The sequence below is a fragment of the Caretta caretta genome, chromosome 20 (assembly GCF_965140235.1).
Source record: "Caretta caretta isolate rCarCar2 chromosome 20, rCarCar1.hap1, whole genome shotgun sequence".
Classification (NCBI taxonomy): Eukaryota; Metazoa; Chordata; order Testudines; family Cheloniidae; genus Caretta; species Caretta caretta.
The window spans coordinates 21,609,121-21,636,271 of NC_134225.1; the positions used below are offsets into that span (position 1 = coordinate 21,609,121).

At 56.6% G+C, this 27,151-nt stretch overlaps 1 protein-coding gene across 15 annotated transcripts in view; it reads right to left on the reverse strand.

Annotated features, from left to right (window-relative positions):
* Positions 1-27,151, reverse strand: part of CACNA1A (calcium voltage-gated channel subunit alpha1 A) — a 196,745-nt gene that overhangs the window by 51,257 nt on the left and 118,337 nt on the right. For all 15 annotated transcript variants that reach the window (XM_075121670.1, XM_075121669.1, XM_075121664.1 and 12 more), the window contains 16 exons: positions 26,887-26,999; positions 25,455-25,586; positions 25,046-25,118; positions 24,319-24,436; positions 23,557-23,624; positions 21,192-21,298; positions 19,709-20,554; positions 18,483-18,940; positions 16,799-16,937; positions 16,147-16,276; positions 14,137-14,196; positions 11,649-11,755; positions 3,502-3,601; positions 2,833-2,993; positions 1,138-1,278; positions 257-458 (listed from right to left, as the gene is read on the reverse strand). In XM_075121670.1, coding sequence (XP_074977771.1) covers positions 257-458; positions 1,138-1,278; positions 2,833-2,993; positions 3,502-3,601; positions 11,649-11,755; positions 14,137-14,196; positions 16,147-16,276; positions 16,799-16,937; positions 18,483-18,940; positions 19,709-20,554; positions 21,192-21,298; positions 23,557-23,624; positions 24,319-24,436; positions 25,046-25,118; positions 25,455-25,586; positions 26,887-26,999 — 2,955 coding nt within the window. The remainder of the gene's footprint in view (positions 1-256; positions 459-1,137; positions 1,279-2,832; positions 2,994-3,501; positions 3,602-11,648; positions 11,756-14,136; positions 14,197-16,146; positions 16,277-16,798; positions 16,938-18,482; positions 18,941-19,708; positions 20,555-21,191; positions 21,299-23,556; positions 23,625-24,318; positions 24,437-25,045; positions 25,119-25,454; positions 25,587-26,886; positions 27,000-27,151) is intronic.

The window sequence follows — 27,151 nt, forward strand, 5'->3', positions numbered from 1 at the left end:
TGGGGGAGCTCTCCCCAGTGGCTCAGTGGTGTAATCTGGCCTTGCGCCCTTCCAGGCAGCACATCAGCACCGGGGAAACAGCCTGAATTCCTTCTTCCATGATGGACACAGGCCCTGCAACAGCTGATCCAGGGCATGCCATGGTGCTAATGGCGAGATGCATGGTGGCTGGGGCATGGCCACTGGGAGCTGGTGTAGGGGCTGCTGTTGGGGAAGCAGGGACAGAGTGGCATGGTCCCCCTGACTTGGACTGCACCTCGTTCTTCTCCAGGCTGTATTCCTCCATCATCTTATCTCCCTGTTCCTGGAACGTGATGATGATCAAGGCCACAAAAATGTTCACGAAGAAAAATGGGAAGACCACGAAGTAGACAACGTAGAAGATGGACATCTCCATACGATAGCCGGGGCTGGGGCCCTGGTTCTCATAGGTGGCATCCACCGAGTGTTTGAGGACTCTGCAGTGGGGAAGGAAGGAAGGTGGAAAGGGAAGGAAGAAAGCGAGAAAATGGAAATAAGAAAGGGTAGGAGAGAGACAAATAGCAGCAAGGGGGAGTCAGTTCAGGCCCAATAAAAATTCCTGTCCCCAGCTAGGCTCATGCTGTGGTAATACCCTGGTCATATGGATGAGGAAAAAGCAGCCTAGAAGGTCCAAGGGCCAGATCTTCATCTGGTGTAACTCAGCACAGCTTCAATGAAGCTATGCATCTACAATAGCTAAGGAGTTGGCCCTACGCTCACGCAGCAGACGAGTGGCAGAACTGGGAACAGAACTCAAAAGTCCTGAAGCTCATGCACACGCCTGTCTTTCCTTTTCACCTATGCCTTGGGAAAACTTTACAAAGGTCAGGGGCTACCATTCTCCCCATTTTACAGATGGGGAAACTGAGGCATGGAGGGGGACATGACATGCTCAGGGTCACCCAGCAGGCCAGCGGCAGAGCTGGGAAGAGAACCCAGGTCTGCTGAGTCACAGTCTGGTGCTCTAGTCGTTACGTCTCACTGCTCCAGGCTGAAGCAGCTACATTCAGCTGCGATCTAAGTGATGCTTCACCCCATATCTCAGAGAGAAAAGGGTTAACCCCAGCCCTCTCCAGTACGCACTGGCCCGCCCCCTGGCCGCTGGCAGCTCCTTACTGTGGCCAGCCTTCCCCCGTGGACACAGTGAAGAGAGTCAGGAGTGCCCACAGCACGTTATCATAGTGGAACTCGTATTTCCTCCACTCCCGCTTCTGGGCTTTCACTTCGTTGTCCTTCTCGTAGACCAGGTACTCGCCCCTGGGGACGAACAGACACTGTCAGCTGGACAGCCAGGAGGGCTGGGGCATAGCACTGGGCTCCTAAGGCCAGCTCCTGATCTCACTCACTTGGGAGCAGGTCCTGAGTGACTGGCTTCACGCAGGCTAGGGGGCTCAGTTCTGCTCCCATTTGTGTCATGGCACTGCAGCAACTCCTGATCGACACCCCCGTCAGCGAGTAGGGACTCGGAGCCTTTGCCGCGGGCTCAGTTCTCCACCCGGCCTGAGCAGAGCTTGGGTGCAGTTGGGTGTGGGAGGGCTGGCAAGGACCCGATCGCAGCACTCTGACCCCTCGCCCCCTGGCCCAGTGTAACTGAACCCGCAGGTAGCTCACTGGTACCAGGTCTTAAAAGGCGGAGGGCTCCTCACTCCACCACAGCCCCTTCCCTCCGCTATGTCAGCTGGGCCGGAGGGAACTCTGAAGGGGCACTCTCTGGCTGTTTTCAGATCGCTCTATATGCCTCATAATCCACCCCACGGACTTTAGAGCCTGATTCTGACCTAATTTTCTCCGGTGTCAATAAGCGTCACTTTACTGAATCCTGGGGGCTACCCCAGTGTGAGTGGAGAATCAGGTCACTAGAGTCAGACCTGCTGACCCACTTGGGGCCTCTCTTCCTGATGTAAATCTGAAATAGCCCCTCTGACTCCAACGGAGCAATGTCCCTTTACACCAGCTGGGATTCTGACCCCACTGACTCCAACGGAGCAATGTCCCTTTACATCAGCTGGGATTCTGACCCCTCTGACTCCAACGGAGCAATGTCCCTTTACACCAGCTGGGATTCTGACCCCACTGACTCCAACGGAGCAATGTCCCTTTACACCAGCTGGGACTCTGACCCCACTGACTCCAACGGAGCAATGTCCCTTTACACCAGCTGGGATTCTGACCCCACTGACTCCAACGGAGCAATGTCCCTTTACACCAGCTGGGATTCTGACCCCTCTGACTCCAACGGAGCAATGTCCCTTTACACCAACTGGGATTCTGACCCCACTGACTCCAGCACAGTGATGCCAATTTACTCCAGGTGGGGAGTCACCCGGGTGTCACCCTGTCGTATGTGAGAGAAGCGGGCCATTGTAATTTCTACCCCATTCCTTACATGCCCGCTGTGGCTCTGTCCTTAAGCTCTGCCTTGCTCCGCCACGGGGCAAGGAAAGCTGCCAAGAGGAGGGTCATGATACCAGTAAGTAGGTGGGAGACACGAAGGGAGCGTAGGAACGAGCCGGGCTGTAAATCAGGAGTAACTCCACTGAAATCAGCGCCACTGGGCCAGTGCAAACTCAATGCTAAGTGAGCAGAGGTGAGGTCAGGCACTGCCTCTGCATTGGCCACCACCACTGTGTTGCTAGGCTTCCCGCCAAGCAAGCAGAGGAGCTTTGCTCTACTCCTGGAGGCCAAACAGGACTATGGGGAACAGTGAGGCCACCTGCTGAGAAGGTGGCTGGGGAAGCGGAAGTGTGAGGAGCCCAGGGATGGGTTGGGCCATGGCCAGGTGCTGAGAGACAGAGGAAGGTGGCTCCATACCTACAGTCCTTCTCAAACTCCTTGGACTCATCCGTGCAGTAGAAGAACTTGCCCTTGAAGAGCTGGACGGCCACCACAGCGAAGATGAACATGAAGAGCATGTAGACGATGAGGATGTTGAGGACGTTTTTGAGAGAGTTCACCACGCAGTCAAAGACAGCCTGGAAAGGACAGGGGGGCCCCAGTCAGGACTGCATAAGGACTGCAGAGTCCAGACTAAAGTTGGTCCACCCTCGAGTCCCACTTGGCCTGGTCCCATCTCCACATATCCAGAAAACAGCCCCTTTCCCAAGCATGGCGCTCTGCAGTCAGGTCCACCTGGCCCATTAGGAACTGGCTGCCTATTTTTGAGGGGTTAAATGCGCAGAGATTAGCCTCACTTAGGTCTCAGAGCAAGGCCGTGCCAGAGCTGGGGATAGAATCCAGGAGTCCTGGTCCTCAGGTCCCCTGCTCTACCCCACGAGACCTCCCAGAAACAAGAACAGAACCCAGGAGTTCTGACTCTGCACTAACAACTAGACACCACTCCTTCCCATAGCTGGGACTAGAACCTAATCTTCTGTCTCCCAGCCCCCTTTTCTGACCCCCCCACCTGCTCCTGCAAACCCCTGCCACTCCCCTCAGGCAGCCACAACTCCTTTATTTGCTCTCAACCATCCCTGCACCTACCTTGAGCTTTGGCAATCGCTTGATGGTTTTCAGGGGCCTGAGGACACGGAGGACACGCAGTGATTTGATGGTGTTAATGTCCTTCCCTTTGCTGCTGCCTCTGTAGAGACACGTTGGGTGGGGGTGGGAGAATGGGGAGAGAGAAGGACGATGAGGCCCAGGCCCCTTGTGCCATTCTAGACACAGGGTTCTTCACGGAGGTCCATTCCCTTGGGCGCGGGGCACCCATCTGTTGGTGGGAGACTCTGGGTTACTGGGTCACTCCCAAGTGACTCATCTACAAGCCTGGGCCATCCCTAGCCCTTTTGTCTCCTTCTCACCTCTTGCACTCATCAGCTGCCATTCGGAGGTGCTGTTATCACACACCACCAAGCTGGCCCTTTCCTCACTATCCCAGAGAAGGTGAAGTTCAAAACCCTAATCTATTTTTTTAATGTATTCTGTCTCTCCACCTATGTATCCGCAGTTTCTAACTAGCCATGCATCCATGGATCCATCCATACACTCTACTTACTTACCTATGGTGTCTTTCCATCCATCCATGCTACTTACTTACCTATCGTGTCTTTCCATCCATGGATGCATCCATCCATCCACTCTACCTATCTATCTATCCACTCTACCTACCTACCTATGATGTCTTTCCATCCATCCATAGACAGACCCTGTGTTTCTCTCTGGTTGCCTAGCTCCCAGTCTGTCCTGGCTGGCGTCACCCTATGTGCTGGTCCACAGTGAGCAGTCTTGACCACACAAATCCCACAGTTGAGGGGAGTGTAGGGTGATTTAGTTTGCCCAACTGATGGGTGGCATCCAGGACTGGGGAACACCTCCACTCCAGCACCCCACTAGAAAGAAAATTCTGACTCCTACTAGAAAAACCCAGTTCATTCTCCTCACGGGGACGTCGTCATTCAATGATGAAACGCCGCAGTCTGAACAACCACCTCGTTCTTTGTCTTAGAAGTCATTTCCACAGAGCCAGCAGAACTTACCAAACCGTGCTTTGCAGACACTTCCACAAAGAGAAAAGGCAAGGAAGAAGGAACTCCTCTGCTAGGGAGCGGGGAGGGGCCCTTCACCAGGTGTTTGCTCTTCTACAGCAGCTTTCATCCAGGGACCTCAAAGCTCTTTACCAAGGTCGGTATCATTATCCGCATTTGACACATGGGGAAACTGAGGCACTGAGTGGGGAAAGGACTTACCTATGGCTACTTCAGGAATTAGTGGCACAGGCGCAAACTGAACGCAGGAGTCCTGGCTTCTGATCCTCTGCTCTAACCACCAGAACACACCCCCACGCCCCTGGCTCCCAGTTCCCTGCACTAACCACTAAACTACATAGTCCCCACTTCTTACAAGCAGCTGTGGTAAACGGCAACCACCGTAAGAGCAATGGTGTGGGTCACATCCAGGGAGAGGGGGAATTCAGTCTGATCTATTCAGTAGTTTTCCCCACTGTGAAATTTCTTTAATCACCCGCCCCTCGCTGCACACACACAATTTTTTTTTATACCACTAGTGGAAGGGGCTTCAGCGTGGGCCCTGGAGCCTGAACATATCCTGTCTACGGGTACAAGCCAGGCAGCTTCCCCATGCACACCCTGCCAATTGTGATCCCTGTTGTGGGGAGCAGGGAGTGAAGCCTCCATGGCCCATTCAATCCTGGCTTTGTTGGCGAGGCTGCCAATGAAAAGGGACAGGGATCGCTGATTGTGAGGGGAGTGGTTTGGGGCCATAGACATCTGTCCCACTAGGAACAAGGCTGAGACCCAGCAAATTCATTCCTCACAGAGGCCTCATTATCCACATTTTATAGACAGGGAAACTGAGGCACAGAGTGGCTATGCAACTTACCTAAGGCTACTTCGGGAGTTAACAGCACAGGCCAAACAGAACCTAGGAGTGCTGTGGCTGGCAGATGGGACCGATGTCTGGTGATAGGAAAAGTCCCTATTTATTATTAGCTGCACCCTAAGAACCCGTGTACTAATGGCTCGGTCCCTAGAAGGGGCAGGACGGGAACTCCTTCCAGCCCCAGATCTCAGCACAGACTGCTGGGCACTCTCAGTTGCTCTTCTCCCCAGCACTGATTGGGCCATATGGGCAGATCCAGTCCAGAAGGTGCTGGATGTAGTATAATCCAATAACACAGGGCCTGAGTCCCAGCCTGGGACAGGGGCTACACGATGATCATGGGTGCCTCCGGTATATGGGACGGCGGAGAGCTGGGCCACAATCTCACCCAAAGCCAGCCCCAGCCCGGAGGGCTGGAGTGGAACTGCTTCATGCCAAGCTGATGGGGAACTGGTGATTTTCCCACAGGGCTTCTCACTGCTGCTACTCACTGCGAGCTGCCCTGCTGCTCAGAACAACACTTTATCCATCACTAGCCCCTGTAAGGGACTTTGCAAACGTTCATTCTTCACCCTCACACCAACCACTGGGCGGGGGGGGGGGTGTCAATCAGTATTATCCCCATTTCAGAGAAGGGAAAAGTGAAGCTCAGAGAGAGAAACTCATTTGACCTAGATCACACAGCACATCAGTGGCAGAGCTGGGGATAGAACCCAGGAGTCTTAGCCCCAGTTCCCTATGTTCTAATCACTAGACCCCACTCCCCTACCAGAACTGGGAACAGAACACAGGCATTCTGCCTCCCAGCTTCCCCAGATAACTATCAGACACTTGGCAAGTCTCTCTCCTGGGAAAAGAACCCAGGCACCCTGACTCCCAGTTCCCCGCCCTTAGCACTGGACCCCACTCCCTCTTCTCAGTATAAGGTCACCAGGTTTGAGTTTCACAGGAACAATGCTGCGAAAGGCAACACAGTATTCTGTACAAGGAAATCATTTCCTTAGAGGGGACCCACTGTCCCATTTTGGGAGACCCCATTCCAGCACAGGACCGAGACAGAGGCAACAAGGTGCCTTATGCCTGGGGGACAGAGAAATCTGGGTGGGTGTCCAGCAGAGGGGCCAATGACAAGAACCGACCTAAACGAGTGATGGACAGATCCTCCCATTCAAAGCAACGCATGATCATGAACACAGGGAAATAAAGAGAACATAGGCAGAATGTGTACGAGAGAGAGAGAGAGACTTTACCGTGAGCTGCTCCTGTGTCAGGTGGCAGTGAAAGGGGAAAGACAAGGAGAGGTGAGTGACAATCAGAAAGAAAACACACGAGACGCACCCCAACAAAAACCACCAAATGGGTTGTCCCCACCCCGGCACTGCTCTTGGAACCCCCAGCGCCCTGCTCAGAGCTTCACTCAAGCTCCCCCTCTTTCACCTCCTGGCCAGGAGATGGACTGAGCTGATGGACCAAGCTGGGCTGAGCAAGGTCAGGATGCTGGTGTCAGGAGAACCTGAAAGCCAGGTCAAGGCTTGACAACTGGATCCAAACTCTGGTACCAAACAGGGCATTTTCCAACAGCTGGAGGATTCCCTGCATGTGGATGAGCTTTAAAATCATGAAGAGAGGACAAATCCTCAGGGTTTACTCCTCCCTTACCCAGCATTCATTCCTCCCTTACTCTGGGTTTGGCCTTTCCTTACTCCAACAGAACTACTAGTGAAATAAAATAAACTGAGGATAACTAACCAAATTGTGAATTCATTACTCCAGGTTTACTCACTCCCTACTCCAGGTTTACTCACGCCTTACTTGGGAAAAGCTCCCAGTGAAGTCAAATAAATTGAGGGTGGTGTAAATCGGCAGAGCTGCATTGACTTCAATACAGCTGTGTTACTGACACCAGCTCTTGGCCCCCTGGGGACATAGCCTCGGCTCTCAGTTACATTGGTGTAACTCCGCTGACTTCAGTGAAGGTACCCTGGATTTCTGCCCGTGTGGAAGGAGAATCGGGCCAGGCATCACATACAAAAGCAAGCCCAAGTGTAGCAATCAGCTCCTCAGGCCTCTTGTCACCAGCCCAGCTCAGAATAACCGTGGTGAGAGTAGCTTGTGGCAGAGCTAGAATCCAGCTGTCGAGACCCTGGGACGGCTGGTACTGATGCAGCAGCATGATCTAATGTGGTACGGAGGAGACCAGAATACACAACCAGGTGAGACCGTAATGCAGCACAGCAGAACATCAATAGAGATACTTCGCTTGTGTTACCAAAATGGCTCAAACATTGGCTCAAACTGGTTCTAGGCTGGTGATGGAATCTTATGAAACTGACACGAAACATGTGACATAAACAAGGCTAACAGTGGGGAGCAAGGTGGGGAGGGGGAAAGCTGAAAGCTCTCTTTAGGGGGAAAGGCGGGTGGATTCAACCCATGGGGGAAAAGCCTCTCCGGCAGGGGTGAGCAAACTGGCTGGAAAAGATTCCCACGCGACTCCCACCCCAGAGCCCTTTCGGATGGGTCTGAAATGTTCAGTTAACCCTTTAAAACCCATTCTTCCCTATATCTGCATTGCTGCTTGATGGATTAAATGCAAAATGGGTCTTGGCCCCACCAACACATTCCACTCCCCGAAATTACACAGCCCAGCTGCTGCCCAGTTCATGCCCCCCCCGACAATGGATTCCACCCATGATTTCACCAAACACTCCTAGAGGCATGCTGGTCATACCACCCGGCCTCAAGTTCAAGGGGAAAAAGGCAGGTCTGGGGAGATCTCCCTGGTCGGCATGCTTTGGAGGGTCACCCTGAAGTAGCCACTACTACAGGCCTCTGGGCTAGCCCAGCCCACATCCCTGCCGTTACAACTACCATGGGCTACTGCAGGGGTACAGAACCACTGGGGCACAGGTTTGCCCTAGCCACCCATTCTTCTCTTCTGCCCCTCCCTCCTCCTCTACATCTCCCTGAACCGTGGACATGGGCCTCTGGTGAAGACGGCAGAGCCAGTCTCGGGCTCCCTGCAGTGGAGGGTGCTCTTTGGGAGGAAGGGAATGGCTGTGCCTGCCCCAAGGCCCCTTCGCACCAGCCAAGCTAGCCCCCAGGGACCAGGGTGCAAGGCTACGGATGGCCCTGACTCTCATCTACATCAGTGTCACTCCAGAGGCATGACTCCGGGGTGGGGGAAAGGGGAACCAGGTGCCAGAGCTCTGCTTCAGCCCAGTTCAGAACAAACTCTCTCTAGAGTCAGGATATTTAACGAGCGGGGGCCCCCCTCTCTGCCTCACCTCACTGCAGTGGCAGCTGCCTCCAGCCTCGGCTGCTAGTCCTGGATGGGGACACAGCATTCACAACCTGAACTTTCCATTCCCCTCCCTGCTCCTGCACAGGCCAGGGCACACCAACCCTGCAAACCCTCGGTTTCCCCAGGGAACGGACAGACCCTGAAGCCTGGGGGATGCATCGAGACCACTGGGCTCTGGTCCGAACCCTGGCCGTGCCCAGTGGTACCAGCTGGGAAGGTGTCTCTGATTCACTGATGATGAACAGCCCTGGAGACTGCTGTCTCCTGATCTCCCATTCAGCACCGGGCATGCCCTCTCCATGCCCTGCCGGGCTAACATGCTCACAGTCTTAACCCAAAGGACCAACCTCTCCAGGGAGCTCAGGTTCTGTGGCCCATTTTGGCTTCTGTGCCAATGAGGCATCCAATTAAGGCCGCCGGCAATGGTGTTTCATGGATGGGAAGTGGGTGTCTGGTCCCACTGGGGAAAGGGCTGAGACCCCTCAGACTCATCTCACACACAGGCCATCAGATCATAGAATCATAAAATATCAGGGTTGGAAGGGACCCCTGAAGGTCATTTAGTCCAACCCCCTGCTCGAAGCAGGACCAATTCCCAGTTAAATCATCCCAGCCAGGGCTTTGTCAAGCCTGACCTTAAAAGCCTCTAAGGAAGGAGATTCTACCACCTCCCTAGGTAACGCATTCCAGTGTTTCACCACCCTCTTAGTGAAAAAGTTTTTCCTAATATCCAATCTAAACCTCCCCCACTGCAACTTGAGACCATTACTCCTCGTTTTGTCATCTGATACCATTGAGAACAGTCTAGAGCCATCCTCTTTGGAACCCCCTTTCAGGTAGTTGAAAGCAGCTATCAAATCCCCCCTCATTCTTCTCTTCTGCAGGCTAAACAATACCAGCTCCCTCAGCCTCTCCTCATAAGTCATGTGTTCTAGACCCCTAATCATTTTTGTTGCCCTTCGCTGGACTCTCTCCAATTTATCCACATCCTTCTTGAAGTGTGGGGCCCAAAACTGGACACAGTACTCCAGATGAGGCCTCACCAATGTCGAATAGAGGGGAACGATCACGTCCCTCGATCTGCTCGCTATGCCCCTACTTATACATCCCAAAATGCCATTGGCCTTCTTGGCAACAAGGGCACACTGCTGACTCATATCCAGCTTCTCGTCCACTGTCACCCCTAGGTCCTTTTCCGCAGAACTGCTGCCTAGCCATTCGGTCCCTAGTCTGTAGCAGTGCATTGGGTTCTTCCGTCCTAAGTGCAGGACCCTGCACTTATCCTTATTGAACCTCATCAGATTTCTTTTGGCCCAATCCTCCAATTTGTCTAGGTGCTTCTGTATCCTATCCCTCCCCTCCAGCGTATCTACCACTCCTCCCAGTTTAGAATCATCCGCAAATTTGCTGAGAGTGCAATCCACACCATCCTCCAGATCATTTATGAAGATATTGAACAAAACCGGCCCCAGGACCGACCCTTGGGGCACTCCACTTGATGGCCATTACCAACCCAGCCTCGATTGCTCTCGTGACCTCCAAGTGAGAAGGCAGCATCAAATGCCCTGACACGGCCAGTCCTCGGGCACGGCAGGCCCTGAAAAGGGACGGCTTGTCCAACAGCCCCAGCAGTTTGCCCAGCTCCACACAGAGGGTCAGGAATGGTGGGGGAAGCCCCCGTGCCTCCCAGCACAGACCATGCAGGGGGGAGGATCAATCGGTGGGACAGCGCCAGGCATGCGCGGGGGAGATGCACATTCGGGGGGTGCAGGGGGCGCTGGGAGCTGGACCCTTTGGCAATGCCCACTAGCAGCGACGCTCAGGGGTCCCAGCAGGCAGGCATGAGAGAGGTTGCTCAGCATGCTGTTTCCCTGCAGCAGGGGAGCTCGCCACTGGGGGTGGCACAGGGGGGCTGGAGATGACCCACCAGGACCCTGAGGGCTCTGCTGGCTCATGTGTCTGTTTACATCCATCCTCCTGTAATAACCACTGACCCCACCGTCTGCTGACCCCTGTGCATTGCTTCACCAGGGCACAGAAGCTGCTCATGGGCTGAGCAAATCAACACTGGAAACTCAGTTCGTAATCCCCGGAACTGGTGCCGTGCTCGCCTTCTCTAGCTGTACACGCCCGGATGGGCTGGCTCTCACAACCTGCCTGGAGCGACTGGGCCCAGCATCCTCTCAGCACGTGAGAGATGGACAAGCAGCGGGGCCCAGCGTTACCCGCCATGTCAGTCACAGAGCTGGGAAGGAGAACCCAGAAGTGCTCTAATGACCCCAGCACACTCCTTTCCAGAGCCAGGGCTAGAATCCAGGAGTCCTGACTCCCAGACACCCGCTCCCCCCCCGCTCTAACCCCGGACCACACTCTCCTCCCGGAGCTGAGGAAAGTAACAGGAGCCACCCTGCTCTAACTACGAGACCCCAGTCCTGCACTTGAGGCTCACCCAGGAGTTGGCACTCCAGATTTACTGAGCCGCTCCTGCTGGGCTCGGACTAGCAGAGAGAAACCCTTTCTCCAAACTGGGCCTCGCTGCCCCATGGCTTTTGTTCAGTAAGGGATCTGCTGGGCCAGTCCTCGGGTGGCAGCGGAATATCACTGTGCTAATGGCTTGGGTGGCATCATAGTGCAAGGCCCTGAGAATCCTGCTCCCGAAGCCAACAGCGCTGGGCCTGACTGGGGCTGCGTGCACCAGCCTCCCTTTCGGGGAGCTCCTGCTCAGGACCACGCTTCTTTGTCCTGCGGACGAGGCCTCGGTTGTGGGCACTGCATGGCTAGGATGGACAGACATTATCTGGACCTTGGGAGCAGCTCCACATGCTAGGGGCATCCCAAGCTGGTGGGGAGGTTGCTCCGCCATTCCATGCATGCTCTGTGATTGGCTGGGGGGGTTGGCAGCGAATGGGGGTGCCCTGTCATGCAACGAGCCAGGAGCCGGGTCTGGGGAGGAGTGCAAGTGAGAGAGCTCCAGCAAGTAACTCACGTGAAGGCAAAGGCCACCAGTGCTCCGCTGACCACAATGAAATCCAGGATGTTCCACAGGTCCCGGAAATAGGCGCCTTGGTGAAGGACCAGCCCCAGGTCGACCATCTGTGGCAGGGAGCAAAGCTCAGGCAGAGGGCCGCAAGGCGGCTCGCTCTGTGCAGGCTGCTGCTGAGGGTGAAAAGGCTGCTCCCCTTTCCAATCGCACCTCGCTCTGCTCAGCCCCAGGTCCCAATGAGCTCAGCAGAGCAGGGGCCATCCCACTTTCTTCCTTTCACAGAGAGGGAAACTGAGGCACGGTGTGGGGATGTGACTTACTCAGGGGAGGGCTGGGACCAAGTCTCCTGAGTCTAGAAGGAGTTGGGCCTGTTCTGCTAGCCAGATGGAGGGACAAGAGCTACCCAGCAGCTGGCATCATCTGGGCTTTAAGGGACAATTTGCTCTTAATTCAAAGCTTAATTCAAACTAACCCAGAGGCAAACCCTGTCACTGCTGAGAGCCCTCAGTGACTGAGAGGGGGAACTTGGTCTCCAGCTCCCTGCTCCTTGTCCAGGGCCCCCATCTCCTCAGCACTCTCTGCTGCTGCTTCCTGGGGTGCTTCGTTTCGTAAGTCAGCCCTGCTGTCACATGAAGGAGATGGGGCCCTGGTGGCCTGCCCCTGGCTCCTTCCATCCCTGCCTCCACCTCAGCAGATAGTCCCGCCTTTGCACACAGGATCCCCCCACCCCTGAGTTCTCCAGGGGTCAATCCGGTGTTCAGCGTGCCCCTTTGCACAGCCTCAGGCATCCCTCTGCTGCTACCCTGCCTAGCCCTTCCTGGGCTGGATTCCAGACCTCCACTCCTCCGTTATGGGTTTGCCCCACACCTGCCCTCCCCTCACAAGTTTCATAGATTCATAGATATTTAGGTCAGAAGGGACCATTATGATCATCTAGTCTGACCTCCTGCACAACGCAGGCCACAGAATCTCACCCACCCACTCCTGCAAAAAACCTCTCACCTATGTCTGAGCTATTGAAGGCCTCAAATGTTGTGGTTTAAAGGCTTCAAGGAGCAGAGAATCCTCCAGCAAGTGACCTGTGTCTCATGCTACAGAGGAAGGCGAAAAACCTCCAGGGCCTCTTCCAATCTGCCCTGGAGGAAAATTCCTTCCCGACCCCAAATATGGCGATCAGCTGAACCCTGAGCATATGGGCAAGATTCACCAACCAGATACTACAGAAAATTCTTTCCTGGGTAACTCAGATCCCACCCCATCTAACATCCCATCACAGGCCATTGGGCCTATTTACCATGAATATTTAATTACCAAAACCATCTTATCCCATCATACTATCTCCTCCATAAACTTATTGAGTTTAATCTTAAAGCCAGATAGATCTTTTGCCCCCACTGCTTCCCTTGGAAGGCTATTCCAAAACTTCACTCCTCTGATGGTTAGAAACCTTCGTCTAATTTCAAGTCTAAACTTCTTGGTGGCCAGTTTATATCCATTTGTTCTTGTGTCCACATTGGTACTGAGCTTAAATAATTCCTCTCCCTCTCTGGTATTTATCCCTCTGATATATTTATAGAGAGCAATCATATCTCCTCCCATCCCTCTTTTGGTTAGGCTAAACAAGCCAAGCTCCTTGAGTCTCTTTTCATAAGACAGGTTTTCCATTCCTCGGATCATCCTAGTAGCCCTTCTCTGTACCTGTTCCAGTTTGAATTCATCCTTCTTAAACATGGGAGACCAGAACTGCACCCAGGATTCCAGGTGAGGTCTCACCAGGGCCTTGTATAATGGTACTAACACCTCCTTATCCCTAGTGGAAATACCTCTCCTGATGCATCCCAAGACCGCATTAGCTTTTTTCACGGCAAGTTCTACCCTTCCAGCTCTGCACACCTCATCCCCCAACAGCTGCGCAGTAAGGAAATGCCGGCAGAGCCACTGGGAGGGACCAGTCTCCTCTCTCAGCTTCTCCCTCTCCAAGTCACTCCTTCCCTGTCCTGGTGACGGGGAATGGACAAGCTCCAAGATGGGGCTCCAGACCTATTGGGCCACTCCATCCCCTCCTCCCAGGCTGGAGGCCCCCCGGGGAACAACTGACAGGTGGTCCATACATGCAGAGAGTTGGGGGGGGAGGGGGCAAGGGCTGTATTTAATGGACTGATGGGCTGTTGGCCTGGTGCCTTCTGTGGCTAACGGCAGAAGGATGCCTTGGCCATCCTGGCCAGGGGTGGGATGAGAAACAAGCTGTTAGGAATTAGAGGAGCTGCTAACACAGGGGATTCCAGGGCAGCGTCCGCCCCGTGACACTGATCCCCACCTAGGGTGGTAACGTGGGAGGATGAGCTCATCCTTTCTCTGCAGCAACACCGGGGGAACCCACAGGGCTGGCGGCTGGGTCAGACACTGTGGAGATCTCTCCTGCCCCAGCTGCTATGGGTAAATCCACCCCACCCCGCGATATGGCCCAGGCCTCGGTCCCTGCCAGACTCACCTTAATGACCATCTCAAAGGTGAAGACGCCCGTGAAGACATAGTCAAAATAGCGCAGAACCTTTGGGGGAGAAGAGAGGGAGGATCTCAAATGCCCCTCTGGCTCCTCTAGCTAGCACCCCAGGGCAGGAGGAGACGCTGCCTTAATCACACTGCAGCCAGGGTCCGGCCGAGCCAGTCCAGGAGCCCCAGCTGATGCTGGCACAAGGGGGCCAGGAGTGATTTGGGGAGGCTGTCTGAGATCCACCAGGGTCACAGCACGCAGAAGCCACTAAGTAAGTGTTCCAAGGGGAACGGCCCAGATTCAGACCAGCGATAGCCCATTCCCAACCCCTGTGCTGCCTAGTGCTTGGCCTCCAGGACCAAAGCAGGGCCTATGGATGCAGGCGTTGCATCTCCCCACGGGTCTCTGGTGGGTGCTCCCCATTTCCCCCATCACTCTTCCATGGGGATGGCCTTTGGATGGGGTTTTCACACTCCCCCCCCCGTGGCCTTAGGGTCCCCACTCAAAAATTTAGGGTGGGTGCAACCTGTGGTCATAGATAACCCGGGCACTCCCAGCGAGTGGCCAGGTGGGAACCCAGGTGTCCTACTCAGACTGCAACATGGGTCCTTTCTGTTCCGTCTCCCTCAAACTCCTCCTGCAGCAGTTCCAAGCAGATAAAGGATTCTTCTTCACTTCCTGACCCGTCATGCTCTGCTACTTTGGCACCTGGCTGTTAAACAGCTGCTGTGCCCCACCTTAGAAAGGGGTGAACTTCCATGGTGCGTGAGTGATCCCTGCGAGGTGCTGCTGCATGGCTGTTGAACAGCTCCTGTGCCCCACCCCAGAGGGGGCTGCATACTAGCGCCAGGCAGAGCCACGCTTTGTGTTCAGTTCACACAAGGCTTTAGGAGCCCTCCTTTGGAGACACACCAGCTTGTTATCAGGCTCATCAGGGTCTGCAGAAGTTGCGTGCAGGGAAGGGGAAAGCGGAGGAGGCACGGGACTTGGCTGAGACCTGCTTCCCCTCCCCTTTGGGGATGCTGCTCTAATTCTTTCACTCTGCTCTCTCCAGCAGGCCCATGCATGCGGGAGTTGGCCAGCGTGGCTCTCAGAGAGGAAACTGCAGTGTCAGCTGGCGGGAGAGCTGGGTGGTGATTTATGGAGCTCTCACTCCCGGCTGCCTCCCTCCTAACCTACTTTAGCACAGCTGCAGTGCTGCAGAAAAGCAAGAGGAAGGGGAGAGGCCTTTGGTTTTACTTTGGGAAGGGGCGGGTGCTAACAGTTGCACCTCGAGTGCTGGGCTCCATTGCCAGAAGACTGGCACCGGGGCAGCCTGCTTTCTGTTCACTCCCCAGGCATTGCCTCTCTAGCTTTCAGCGTCAGTTTAGACCTGAGGAAAGTTGCCAGTTTGGCACCCCTAGAGACTGGAGGGCACAGCCGGTGTGGCGGGGGCAAGCTCCCCCCATATGCCACCCCCACCAATATGCCTCAGCCATGATGCAGAGATCCCTTGTTAGGGGTGTTAAGAACATAAGAACGGCCACAATAGGTCAGACCAAAGGTCCATCTAGCCCAGTATCCTGTCTACCGACAGTGGCCAATGCCAGGTGCCCCAGAGGGAACGAACAGAGCAGGGAATCATCCAGAGATCCATCCCCTGTTGCCCATTCCCAGCTTCTGGCAAACAGAGGCTAGGGACACCATCCCTGCCCATCCTGGCTAATAGTCATTGATGGACCTAGCCTCCAGGAACTTCTCTAGCTCTTTTTTGAACCCTGTTATAGTCTCTGTGTCCTGTGGAGGCCTGTCCTTGGCCTCTCTCCTGAGACTGCCAATAAGGAGCCCAGGAAGTGTCAGCTGTGGTGTAAGTGCCTAGAAAATGGTCTGAGAAGCCTGAACCCACGGTTCACAGGCCACCAGGCAGTGATGACATCTGGGGGATAGGTTTTGACTGGATTGCCTAGAAGGGCAGAAGCCTTCAGCCCCCCTGGGGTAGGGCGGGCTCAGCTCAGCGGTGGGACGTACGTTGTTCCGGGTAGCATTGGGCTGCACGGGGTCCTCAGCGGCCAGCGCGATGCTGCTCATGGCAATCACCATCAGGATGCACATCTCAAAGTAGCGCAGGTTCACGATGTAATGGCAGAGCCTGCGGAACCTGGGCCAGGCAAAGACGGCACATGGCACCCAGACTCACTGTGTCCCCCCACCCTGGGGCAGACCAATGCGCCCCTCTGGCCTGGTAACCTCCCCACCCTGGAGCAGACCAATGGGCCCCTCTGGCCTGGTATCCACCCCCCGCCCTGGAGCAGACCAATGGGCCCCTCTGGGCCAGCAATCCCCCGTCCTTGCCACACCAGATCAGGATCACAATTCACAAAGCCAATAGCTGACCCCCAGTCATGGCCAATGCTTGATGTTTCAGAGTAAGGCGCAAACCCCCACAATGCACCTGGCCAGCTACGCATGCTGCCGGGGTCCCCCACCCCCGCAGGCCAGATGCTCATTCCTAAGTCTGAAGCAGGGAATTCAAACACAGGAGGGTTGGATGCCCATTGGCTGGCTTCCCTCACTTAGGGGTGAGGGGTACTAATAGCCAGGACATTCCTGGCATGTGCCCACCGTCTGCCCGCGGGCACTGGTTGGCTCAGTTCCCCGCCCCGACGAGAGCTGTACTCACGGATTGGTGGTGGAGAGGATGAACATGGAGCTGTAGGGAACCATGGGCTTGGGCCCATTCTCCTCCTGCTCGCCATCCTCCTCCTCTTTCTTCTCTTCCTCCTTCTTTGGCAGTGGGTCTGGATTGGCATTTTTATTCACTGCACAGGAAAGAAGGGTGAAGTGAAGTGAAGTGGTCAGCACTGACCTGGGACCCTGGAACCAGACACGGCACAGCTGCTGCCTTCCTGCCAGCTTACAGGGGAGTGAGTGTCATCCCTGCAGGCACGGGCAGGGAGACCAAGGCCTGGCAGAGGTCACCTGAGACTAGTGCTGCCGATGGGGAGATGGCTCTGGGGGCGCCCCTTGGGCCCTGTGCTGCCTGGCTCTTTAACGCTAACAGCATGCTGCCTCCCCATGCGTGGTGCTAGGGTTAAGGCCAGAGAGCTCCTTGACCCTCCTTAGGAAGGGGAGCTCAGGGGAGACACACACACAAGCACTCCCAGTGTGTGAAGCCTCAGCAATGGCAGGGAACTGATTAGGAGAGACCTGCCCAGAGGGACCCAGCAGGTGCCCCACGCCCCATGCAGCAGAGTAGGTGAACCCCCCACCCCCAAAAGTCCCTGCCAATCTGACCTGGGGGAAATTCCTCTCCACCCCAGATCGGGCAACCCTGAGCATGTGAGCCAGACCCACAGCCAGGCATCTAGCCAGAGAATTCTCTGTACTCTCTTGGAGCACTGACCCACCAAACCGGTGCCTGTTTCGGTCTATGGTTGAGCTCTGATCCCTTAGGGCTGATTTGTCTTCGAGAGGTCCCATCTAATGGGCATGGGCTACTCCCTCTAAATTGGGACCAGCCCTGAATCTCAGGAGAGATGCCCCCACGGATCTCACTCCCACACGTAAGAACATAAGAGCGGCCATACTGGGTCAGACCAAAGGTCCATCTATCCCAGTATCCTGTCTTCTGACAGTGGCCAGTGCCAGGTGCTTCAAAGGGAATTAACAGAACAGGGCAATTATCAAGTGATCCATCCCCTGTCACCCACTTCCAGCTTCTGGCAAACAGAAGGCTACGGACACCATCCCTGCCCATTCTGGCTAATAGCCATTGATGGACCTATCCTCCATGAATTTATCCAGTTCTTTTCTGAACCCTGTTATAGTCTTGGCCTTCACAACATCCTCTGGCAAGGAGTTCCACAGGTTGACTGTGCGTTGTGTGAAAAAATCCTTCCTTTTGTTTGTTTTAAACCTGCTGCCTATTAATTTCATTTGGTGGCCCTTAGTTCTTGTGTTATGAGAAGGAGTAAATAACACTCCCTTATTTACTTTCTCCACACCAGCAATGATTTTATAGACCTACGTCACATCCCTCCTTAGTCGTCTCTTTTCCAGGCTGAAGAGTCCCCGTTTTATTAATCTATCCTCATACGGAAGCCGCTCCATACCCCTAATCATTTTTGTTGCCCTTTTCTGAACCATTTCCAAGTCCAATAGATCTTTTTTGAATTGGGGTGACCACATCTGCCTGCAGTATTCAAGATGTGGTCAAAAAGTCTGAAAATGTTTGAAAACCACTGCACTAAGCAGTCCCACTTCCCCTAGGGCCTACGCTGGGGGCGGATCGAGCGCTGCCCCGTGGCGAATATGCTGGGGGCGGATCGAGCGCTGCCCTGAGTTACCCCCCACCCAGTGCCTACCTTGCACGACGGTGTTGTTGATGGGTGGTGTGAAGGTGGCTGGGATATCCACTGTGGTGTGCTCGGGCTTCTTGGCAGCCTTGGCTGGGTTGTTCTGGGTGCTGGGGTTGGTGACTATAAGGCTGTTCTCGGGGGTTTTCGGGGGCCCTGGCTGGGGCAGGTTGCTGGGTGCCTGGCGGTTGGCAGCATTCTGGGAGCTGGGGGGCGGCTGGCCCAGGGTGCCAGGAAGGTTGTGGGATGCCCGGATGGCCATGCAGTTGGCATGGTGGCCCACCTTGGCTGGGCTCTGGAGGTGGCTGGTATTGTGGGGGATCGAGGGCTCCGTGGTGGCTAGTTTGTTGTTCTTCATGTTGTCTATGTCCTCCGCCACCTGTGGCTCGTGGCGCCCCATGTCCTGCTGGATCGGCCGCGTGGTGGAGAGGTTCGGGCCGGGCACTGGGCTGGGGCCTTGGTTCTCTCTACGGCAGCAACCCAAAGGAAAAGACCCAGATCAGAGCCAGGGAGTAGGAGGCCTCGTCTCCCTTCTGAACAATCTAAACAGCCTGCTGCTATGACCCCACTGAACTGCTGGCTCAGGTGATCAGGGAATGGGACATGGGACCTTCCCTTCTAGGGGCACCAGCTCCAATTTGGCCCCAGGGTGGTGGTGCGGGACTGGCTGACTGCTGGGGCAGTGCTGGTCAATGACTGACAATCACCTCCATCTGTGATGGCCGTTCGCTGGCCTGTATGGAACCAGTTCTTGGATCTCAGCCCAGTTCCCAGAAGGACAAGCGTCAGGAGGATGTGGCCAAGAAGACGTTGGTGCCTGTCTGAAATGCTCCCAGCAGAGAGGGGGAGGCGAAGGGCCCTGGGCTTGATAGTTGATACAACCCCTGTTGAGCGGGGAGCCAGCTGGCTCTATCCCTTGCTTCCCTTTTCCCAGCCCCTTGGTCCTTCCTTGGCCCCTTTCTCCAGCCCCAGCCCTGTGCCCACTGCTGGCTGAGCGAGGGCCCTGCACTCTGAAAATGGGGGGGTCCTGTCTCTGAAATAACTCCGATCTGGCTTCCGATCACCACAGCACCCCTCCCCCATGGTACACCTCCAATCCTCTGGACAGAAGCGAGGAGATCGGGGGGCAGAGTTCCCAATTCCCCCCAGCCCCGTCCCCCCCCCCGCCTCATCGATCCCTGGCGGCTGTCGTGCCCGGGGACCCTCCCACCCCACCCCCAGGCGCCCCCACTCACTTCCTGCGCCGGTGCCGCCTCTCCCTGTCGTCCCTCTTGCCGCCGGTGTCATAGGTGGACTGCGCGGCATGCCGGTGGCGCCGACGTCTCTCCCCGTCGGGCTGCTCACCCTCCACGTTCCCGCAGGAGGGCCGGCTCCCTTCCCGGTGCCGCAGTCGCCGCTCCACCTTGCTGCCCTCGTCCCTGCCCCCGCCGCCCTCCTCTCCAATCCGGCGGTGAGCCCGGTGCCGCCGATGATCCCGCTCGCCCTCGGCCAGCCGGGGCGACCCGCTGCGGCTCTCTTTGCTGCCCCCTTGACAGCGCTGGTGCCTGCGGTGGGGGTCGACAGCTCTGATCCGCTCCGAGGCGCTGTCGCGGTAACCCTGCTCCTGGCTGCTCTCCTGAGCCTGGCTGGGATAGTCCAGGTCCCGGTAGGTGCCGTCCTGGTTCAGATCAGCCTCCTTGCTCCCGCCGCGCTGCCGTCGGGCCTCAAGACCCTCTGCATCAGGCTGCTCGTAGCTGCGGGAGCTGCTAAACTCCCGCGAGCGCTCGTGGTAACGGGCCTGCTTGCGCAGGAAATCCTCGGCCCGCTGCTGGCTGAAGCGCTGCTCCATGGAGGGCTCGCTGGGCCGGGTCTTGTTGGTGTTGTTGTTGCGATTCTCCTGGGGGTCAACCACCAGCGGCCGGTCCAGGTGGGTCTTGATGTCAGGCCGCATGGCCCGGGCATAGGTCACCTTCCACTGGTCCTCGGGGTCCATCTCATTGTACAGGGCTTCCCGGCTCGCCAGCAGATTGTGCTTCCGCATCTCGCTCGTTCTCTGTTCCCAGACAGACTTGGAGGATTTTTGGTTCTTCTGCTGCTCTTTCCTGAAGCCGAAACAGGGACAGATTCTTGAAACACCATTAGAATTGAGCTGCTTTTCCTCCCCCACCACAGCCAGCGCCCTGCCCCGCTCCCCACGGCGCCCCCTGCTGCGAGGAGCTGGGACTGGAGTAGCCGGGAGCTCCTCCCACAGCCAGCGCCCTGCCCCCTCCCCACGGCGCCCCCTGCTGCGAGGAGCTGGGACTGGAGTAGCCAGGAGCTCCTCCCACAGCCAGCGCCCTGCCCCCTCCCCACGGCGCCCCCTGCTGCGAGGAGCTGGGACTGGAGTAGCCGGGAGCTCCTCCCACAGCCAGTGCTCCTGCCCCGCTCCCCACGGCGCCCCCTGCTGGGAGGAGCTGGGACTGGAGTAGCCGGGAGCTCCTCCCACAGCCAGTGCTCCTGCCCCGCTCCCCACGGCGCCCCCTGCTGGGAGGAGCTGGGACTGGAGTAGCCGGGAGCTCCTCCCACAGCCAGCGCCCTGCCCTGCTCCCCTTGTGTCTAGCTGTCCTGAGAACAGACCCTGCAACATGAGCCAGTGCCGAGGCTCAGCAGCCCACGGTCAGACACAGCGCCATGGAACAAGAGAGCTTGAGGGCTCCGGTACGTGCCCTGGCCGCCGGTGTCGCTACCTACGGCACTTACACCGCTATAGACATGCTGGCTGCAGACAGGGGGCTCACTTCCGCCACCTCCTTGGCTTTCTGTAGTGCAAGTTTTTGGTTGGCCACCTCCTCCTCTTCTTGTTCATCCTGATAGGCACAGACACGGGTGAGCATTAGCGGCGTTTGATCCCCATCAACCCTGTCCCTTTGGCGACAGAACCATTGGTGTGTAACTCAGCCCCCCCTTTCGGGGGTGGTGGTGTGTGAGACCACACAAAGGGTGACAAGCCTGCTGCAGCCTTGGCAAACCGCTCAGGCATAGGTGCTGACTCCGCGGATGGAGCACCCCCGGGGAAAAAATGGTCCCCCTCTGTCAGCACCTCCCCCTCCCTCCCCACACCTCCTGCCAAGGATCAGCTGGCAGGCAGGAGGCTCTGTAGGGGAGGGGGAGCAGTCAGGGTGGGGGAGGGGGCGCGAAGAGGCAGGGTTGGGCTTGGGGAAGGGGTGGAGCAGGGGTGGGGCCTGGGGCGCAATAGGGGTCTAGCCCCCCCAGGGAAAGGACCAAGTTGGCGCCTGTGAGCCCAGGAGACTCCTGCTTCAAGATCTAGGGCGATACTTGCAGCTCCCCAGCCGGGTGTGGCCGCAAGGCGAGGATGCCCATCCTCCCGCTCCACGAGCTAAGGGAGAATTCAGGAGCCCCAGGTCAGACCACGGGACCATCAGCTCCTCTGGTGTAAGCTCCTGGCTAGCACAGGGCACCACCAGCACCCGCACAGCCAGCCCAGCAACTGGGATTCGACCGAAGTATCCCAGCCCGCAAGAGCCTGAACTGGTGTGTGCTGTGGACGGAGAACAGGCAGGAACAAATTCTGCCAATGCTCGAGCCTCAGCAATGGCAGGGAACGGATTAGGTGAGATGAGCCCAAGTGATCCCAGCGGGCACCCCGCGCTGCAGAGGAAATCGAAAAAACCACAAGAGTCCTACCAATCTGACCTGGAAGGGAAGTTCCTTCCCCACCCCAGATCTGTAGACCCCAAGAACAAAAGCCAGGCTCACCAGCCTGGCATTTAGACACAGGATTCTCTGTACCACCTCGGAGGACTGGGCCCACCCCAACCAGTGTCCTGTCTCCAGCTGTAGCTGGTCTCGTTTGCTTCAGAGGAAGGTGAAAACCTCTCAGAATACATCATCCCTAGCTGCTAGCTGTGTAGGCCCTAGGACACACAGCTGAGGAATCCTGATGCCACCGCTCCCATGGACTCCAGGGAGGAGTGTGTGATCTGCGTCTCTCTGGGGCAAAGGAGAGGCTGGGGCTGAGGGGCGGACAGGGGAGTGTGTTTCTCTTATTGCGTAAGGAAGCCAGGAGTCCAACAAGCTCCCGGGGGCGAGAGGTAGGAAACAGGTGACGGAAGATTAGCCAGAAAGCCCAGGGGCTGGGGCAACTCCTGCGCTGGAAAGAGCAGTGTTAGCAGCTGAGCCACGAGCCCACTCCTCACCTAGAACAAGGCGGCAGCACCACCATGTTGCGCAATGGACACTTGACAAAATTACTGGACGTAGTGATGGACATTGGCGGGGGGCAGGAGGGGGCTCCGGGCTGAGGCAGGGGGTTGGGGTGTGGGAGGGGGTACGGACTCTGGGCTGGGGGTGCGGGTTCTGGGGTGGGACCAGAAATGAGGGGTTCAGGGTGAGGGAGGGGACTCTGGGTTGAGACAGAGGGTTGGTGGGCGGGTGTGTGTGAGGGCTCCAGCTGGGGGTGCAGGCTCTGGGGTGGGGCTGAGGATGAGGGGGTGGGGTGCAGGAGGGTGCTCCGGGCTGGGACCAAGGGGTTCAGCGGGTGGGAGGGGGATCAGGACTGGGAAAGGGGAGTGGAGCGCAGGGGTCTGTGTGTGCAGGCTCCATGCAGTGCTTACCTCAAGCAGCTCCCAGAAGCAGCAGCATGTCCCCGGTCCAGCTCCTATGCAGAGGTGTGGCCAGGCGGCTCTGTCCACTGCCCCGTCCGCAGGTGCCGCCCCTGCAGCTCCCATTGGCCGTGGTTCCCGGCCAATGGGCTGGGAGCCGCGGAGTCAGTGCTTGGGGAGGGAGGAAGAGGCAGTGTGCAGAGCTGCCTGGCTGCGCCTCCACCCGCAACAGCAGGGACGGGGAGCTGCTTGTGGGGAGCTGCCCGTGAGCACCCCCCACGGACCTCAACATTTTTACCATGGACACTTGTGTCTGTGTACGGACACGTTGCTGACCCCTGCGAGGACACTGCTCGCGGTTCAGCCCTCAGGACGCTCCCTAAGGAAGTTCGACTTCCAAAGGGGCCCCTAGGGCTGCTCTGAGATCTCAGGGCTCCTGAATCCCCCACTTCCCGATCATCCGGCCCTGGCCCTGCCAGGCAAGCCAGGGAAGTTGCTCCCACCTTGGTGAGCTCCTGTGCGTTAGCCAGGTTATCCACGGCGATAGCCAAAAACACGTTCAGCAGGGTATCTGGTCACCCAGTCAAGGCAGAGCCAGCTCCAAACACCTCTGAGGCCAAGGGCAACCATCCTTGCCCCAGCTCAAGCCACGCCTGGCTTTCAGCATATTCCCAGGGCTCTCTCAGCATAGGGGGCGTGGTCTGTGATGCACATGCAGAGCTCGCTTGCGCCCGCAGCACCTGGGGTTTCCTTACAGGTCTCCCATCCAAGGACTGGCCCAGTGTACCAAGGACTAGTTTCACAGCCCCAAGCTCCAGCTGCTCCAGGCCTGATCCAGAGAATCGCTCTCTTCCCTTTGCCTACCGAGACAGCTAGCTATTTCTAATGCACCCATCACTGGGGCGTCTGAGCCCCACAAGGAACACCACTTCACCCTTCACTGACGAGCCCAAAGCACTCCTTCACACAGGTGTCCACTAATCCTCACAACCCTGGAACGTCCCGCCACTGAGGGAAAGGTCGCCATTATCCTAAAATAACAGATGGGGACGCAGAGGCACAGAGAGAGGAACTGACTAGTCCATGGTTGCACAATAAGCCAGAGGCAGAACTGGGAACAGAACCTAGGAATCCTGGCTCCCAGCCCCTCCTGCTCTAAGCACTAGACCCCCACTCCCCGCCCAGAGCTGGGGTTAGAACCTAGGAGTTGGATTCCCTCTAGAGCCTGCTTTCTTTCTCTCCTGGGGCCACCGAGCAAAGGATACAGTTACCAAACAAGGTCAGAACAATGAAATAGACCGAGTACACCATCCCCTGATGGACTCCGCCCTGAGATTTGATACCATCGTACATTACCATGTTCCAGTCTTCGCCAGTCAAGATCTGAAAGGGAAAAGAACAAGGCACCACAGGAGGCAGAGAATCCTTTCAGACTGTGCGCAGGGGCCCACGCCACCCTCATGACCAACCCTGAGATGGGAAGACAGGTCTCCAACCCTCTCTGAGCCATGGTGAACATCGCACCATCAAAATGGGGGCGGGTGAGGGAGTGGGTGCAGTCTGTTTTTGCTGGATGGCTTACTGGAAATCTTGGAAATGGGGCCTGGGAACTTTCTTGACCCATCATGGAAATAGTGGGGCATCTTTTAACCCAGTGTGTTTCCTCCCAAAGGGTTCAGCAGGCATTTGAGTTCAATAGGTGCCCACAACATTGGCCTGCTAAACCCAAGGTTGTGAGTTCAATCCTCGAGGGGGCCATTTAGGGATCCGGGGCAAAAATTGGGGATTGGTCCTGCTTTGAGCAGGGGGTTGGACTAGACGACCTCCTGAGGTCCCTTCCAACCCTGATATTCTATGAGTCTATGAACACAGTGAATGACAATCGCTTCCCCTTTGTGGGCCTTTCCCCTAAGTTCACGCCGTGATGCCTCTTCCTGTTTCCCTGCCCAGCTCTAACCGCCTGCGACAGCGAATGAGTGGTGGAGCGCGTACCTGAAATACTGTCATTATTGCTGCTGGGAAAGTGTCAAAGTTGGTGGAAGGGGTCCCGTCGTCAAAATTGAACCTGCACAGGGGAAACACCAAACCAACACACACAGGCACATTACTCACCCCCCCCCCCTTACCTGCCTGCCATGTCAGAGGGAAAAGAGTTAGCCAGGAGTGTCTGATTCAGTCCCAGCCTTTCCCAGCAGATGGCACTGTCGGGGAGCGGGGCAGGACTGCTGGCTGCGGGAGGCACTCCCAGCTACTGCAGTCCCAGCCTCTCTCTGCAGGAGGCGATACAGGGGCACTGGCTGGGACCAGCTCACTATTAGTCCGGTCCCAGAGCTTGGTGGGATCTTGGAAAGGCAACAGGTTGGCTGAGGGCTTGGCTCGGAGGGTCCCCCCAATTACTCACTGGCCCCCAAAGAGCTGCATCCCCAAAAGGGCAAAGACGACGATGAAGAGGAAGAGAAGGAACAGCAAGCTGATGATGGACTTCATGGAGTTCAGGAGAGACACCACCAGGTTCCGTAGGGAAGCCCAGTACCTGTGGAGAGCGACCAAAGGAACCACAGGTGAGCCCCTGGCAGCGTGTGATCGGGTGACGGCAGACAAGTGCACACATATCGATGGGCAGATGTACACGTGTGATTGGGTGTTTGTGTCTGTTGCCGTGTTATTTGCTGGCTGCATGAGACAAACTCAAATGTGCCTTTAGATCGGAGGTGGGCAAACTGTGGCCCATGGGACACTCTTGCCCGGGCCTTGAGCTCCTGGCCAGGGAGGCTCGCCACTGGCCCCTTCCCTGCTGTCCCCCCGCAGCCTCAGCTCACCCTGCCGCCAGCACTCTGGGCGGCGGGGCTGCAAGCTCCTGCCGGGCACCGTGGTTGCGAGAGCCGACGTCCTGCCCTGGTGCTCGAGACTGCGCGGCAGCGTGGCTGGCTCCTGGTGCTCTGAGCGGCATAGTAAGGGGGCGGGGAGAGGGGGGATTGGATAAGGGGCAGGGGGTCCCGGGTGGCAGTCAGGGGACAGGGGGTGGTTGGATGGGGAGGAGGTTCTGGGGGTGGGGGCAGTCAGGGGATGAGGAATTGGGGGGTTGGATAGGCATGGGAGTCCCAGGGGACCTGTCAGGGGGCGGAAGTGTGGATAGGAGTTGGGGCAGTCAGGGGACAGGGAGCAGGGGGGGAGGTTGGATAGGGGGTGGGGTCCTGGGGGGGCTGGTTTGGGGTGGGGAGTCCCGGGAGAGGGCGGTCAGGGGATAAGGAGCAGGGGGGGTTTGATGAGGTGGGGATTCTGAGGGGGGCAGTCGGGGGTGAGAAGTGGGAGGGGGTGGATAGGGGGCAGGGGCCAGGCTGTTTGGGGAGGCACACCCTTCCCTACCCGGCCCTCCATATAGTTTCGGAACCCCGATGTGGCCTTCAGGCCAAAAAGTTTGTGCACCCCTGCTTTAGATGTTTATACTGTCATGGCACAGCCTAGGGCTCACAGTTAAAGGTGAACACCAACAAACGGACACACACACGAGCATGTGGACACCCACATGCACTCAAGCATACACACTCTGTAACTTAGGGTTGCCAACATTGCATTTAAAAAATAAGAGACTGTTTTCTTAGCACCCCTGCCCTACCCCTCTTCCCACTGTTATTATAATTAATAATTATTGTTAATAATAAGCAGTACTCTGGGGGGTATTTCTTGCTGCTTTTTGCATCACTCAGCAACTCCCAATCTTGTTGTACAGAAATAAAAAAGCAATGGACGCCCCTTGTAATAAGGGACTGTTGGCAACCCTAAGCGTACCCCCCCCACCCCCCCATACACACACTGGAAGCAAGAGAACTTACTTTGTGATTTTGAAAATACGCAATAACCTGAGAGCTCGTAACACGCTGATTCCAAAGGATGTTCCAGGCTTCATGACAGCCCAGATCACCTCAAAGATGCTCCCTATGATAACCTGCCCGAGAGCAAAGAAGCATATTAGTGGCCTAGAAAACACCCTGGGCCTTGGCTGTGCAGGGACCCTTGGAGCTGTAACCTCCCAGCCTCTCCCACCTAGGGGCTGGCAGCATGCTCAGGACAGGCTGTGTATTCACACACATGCGCTCC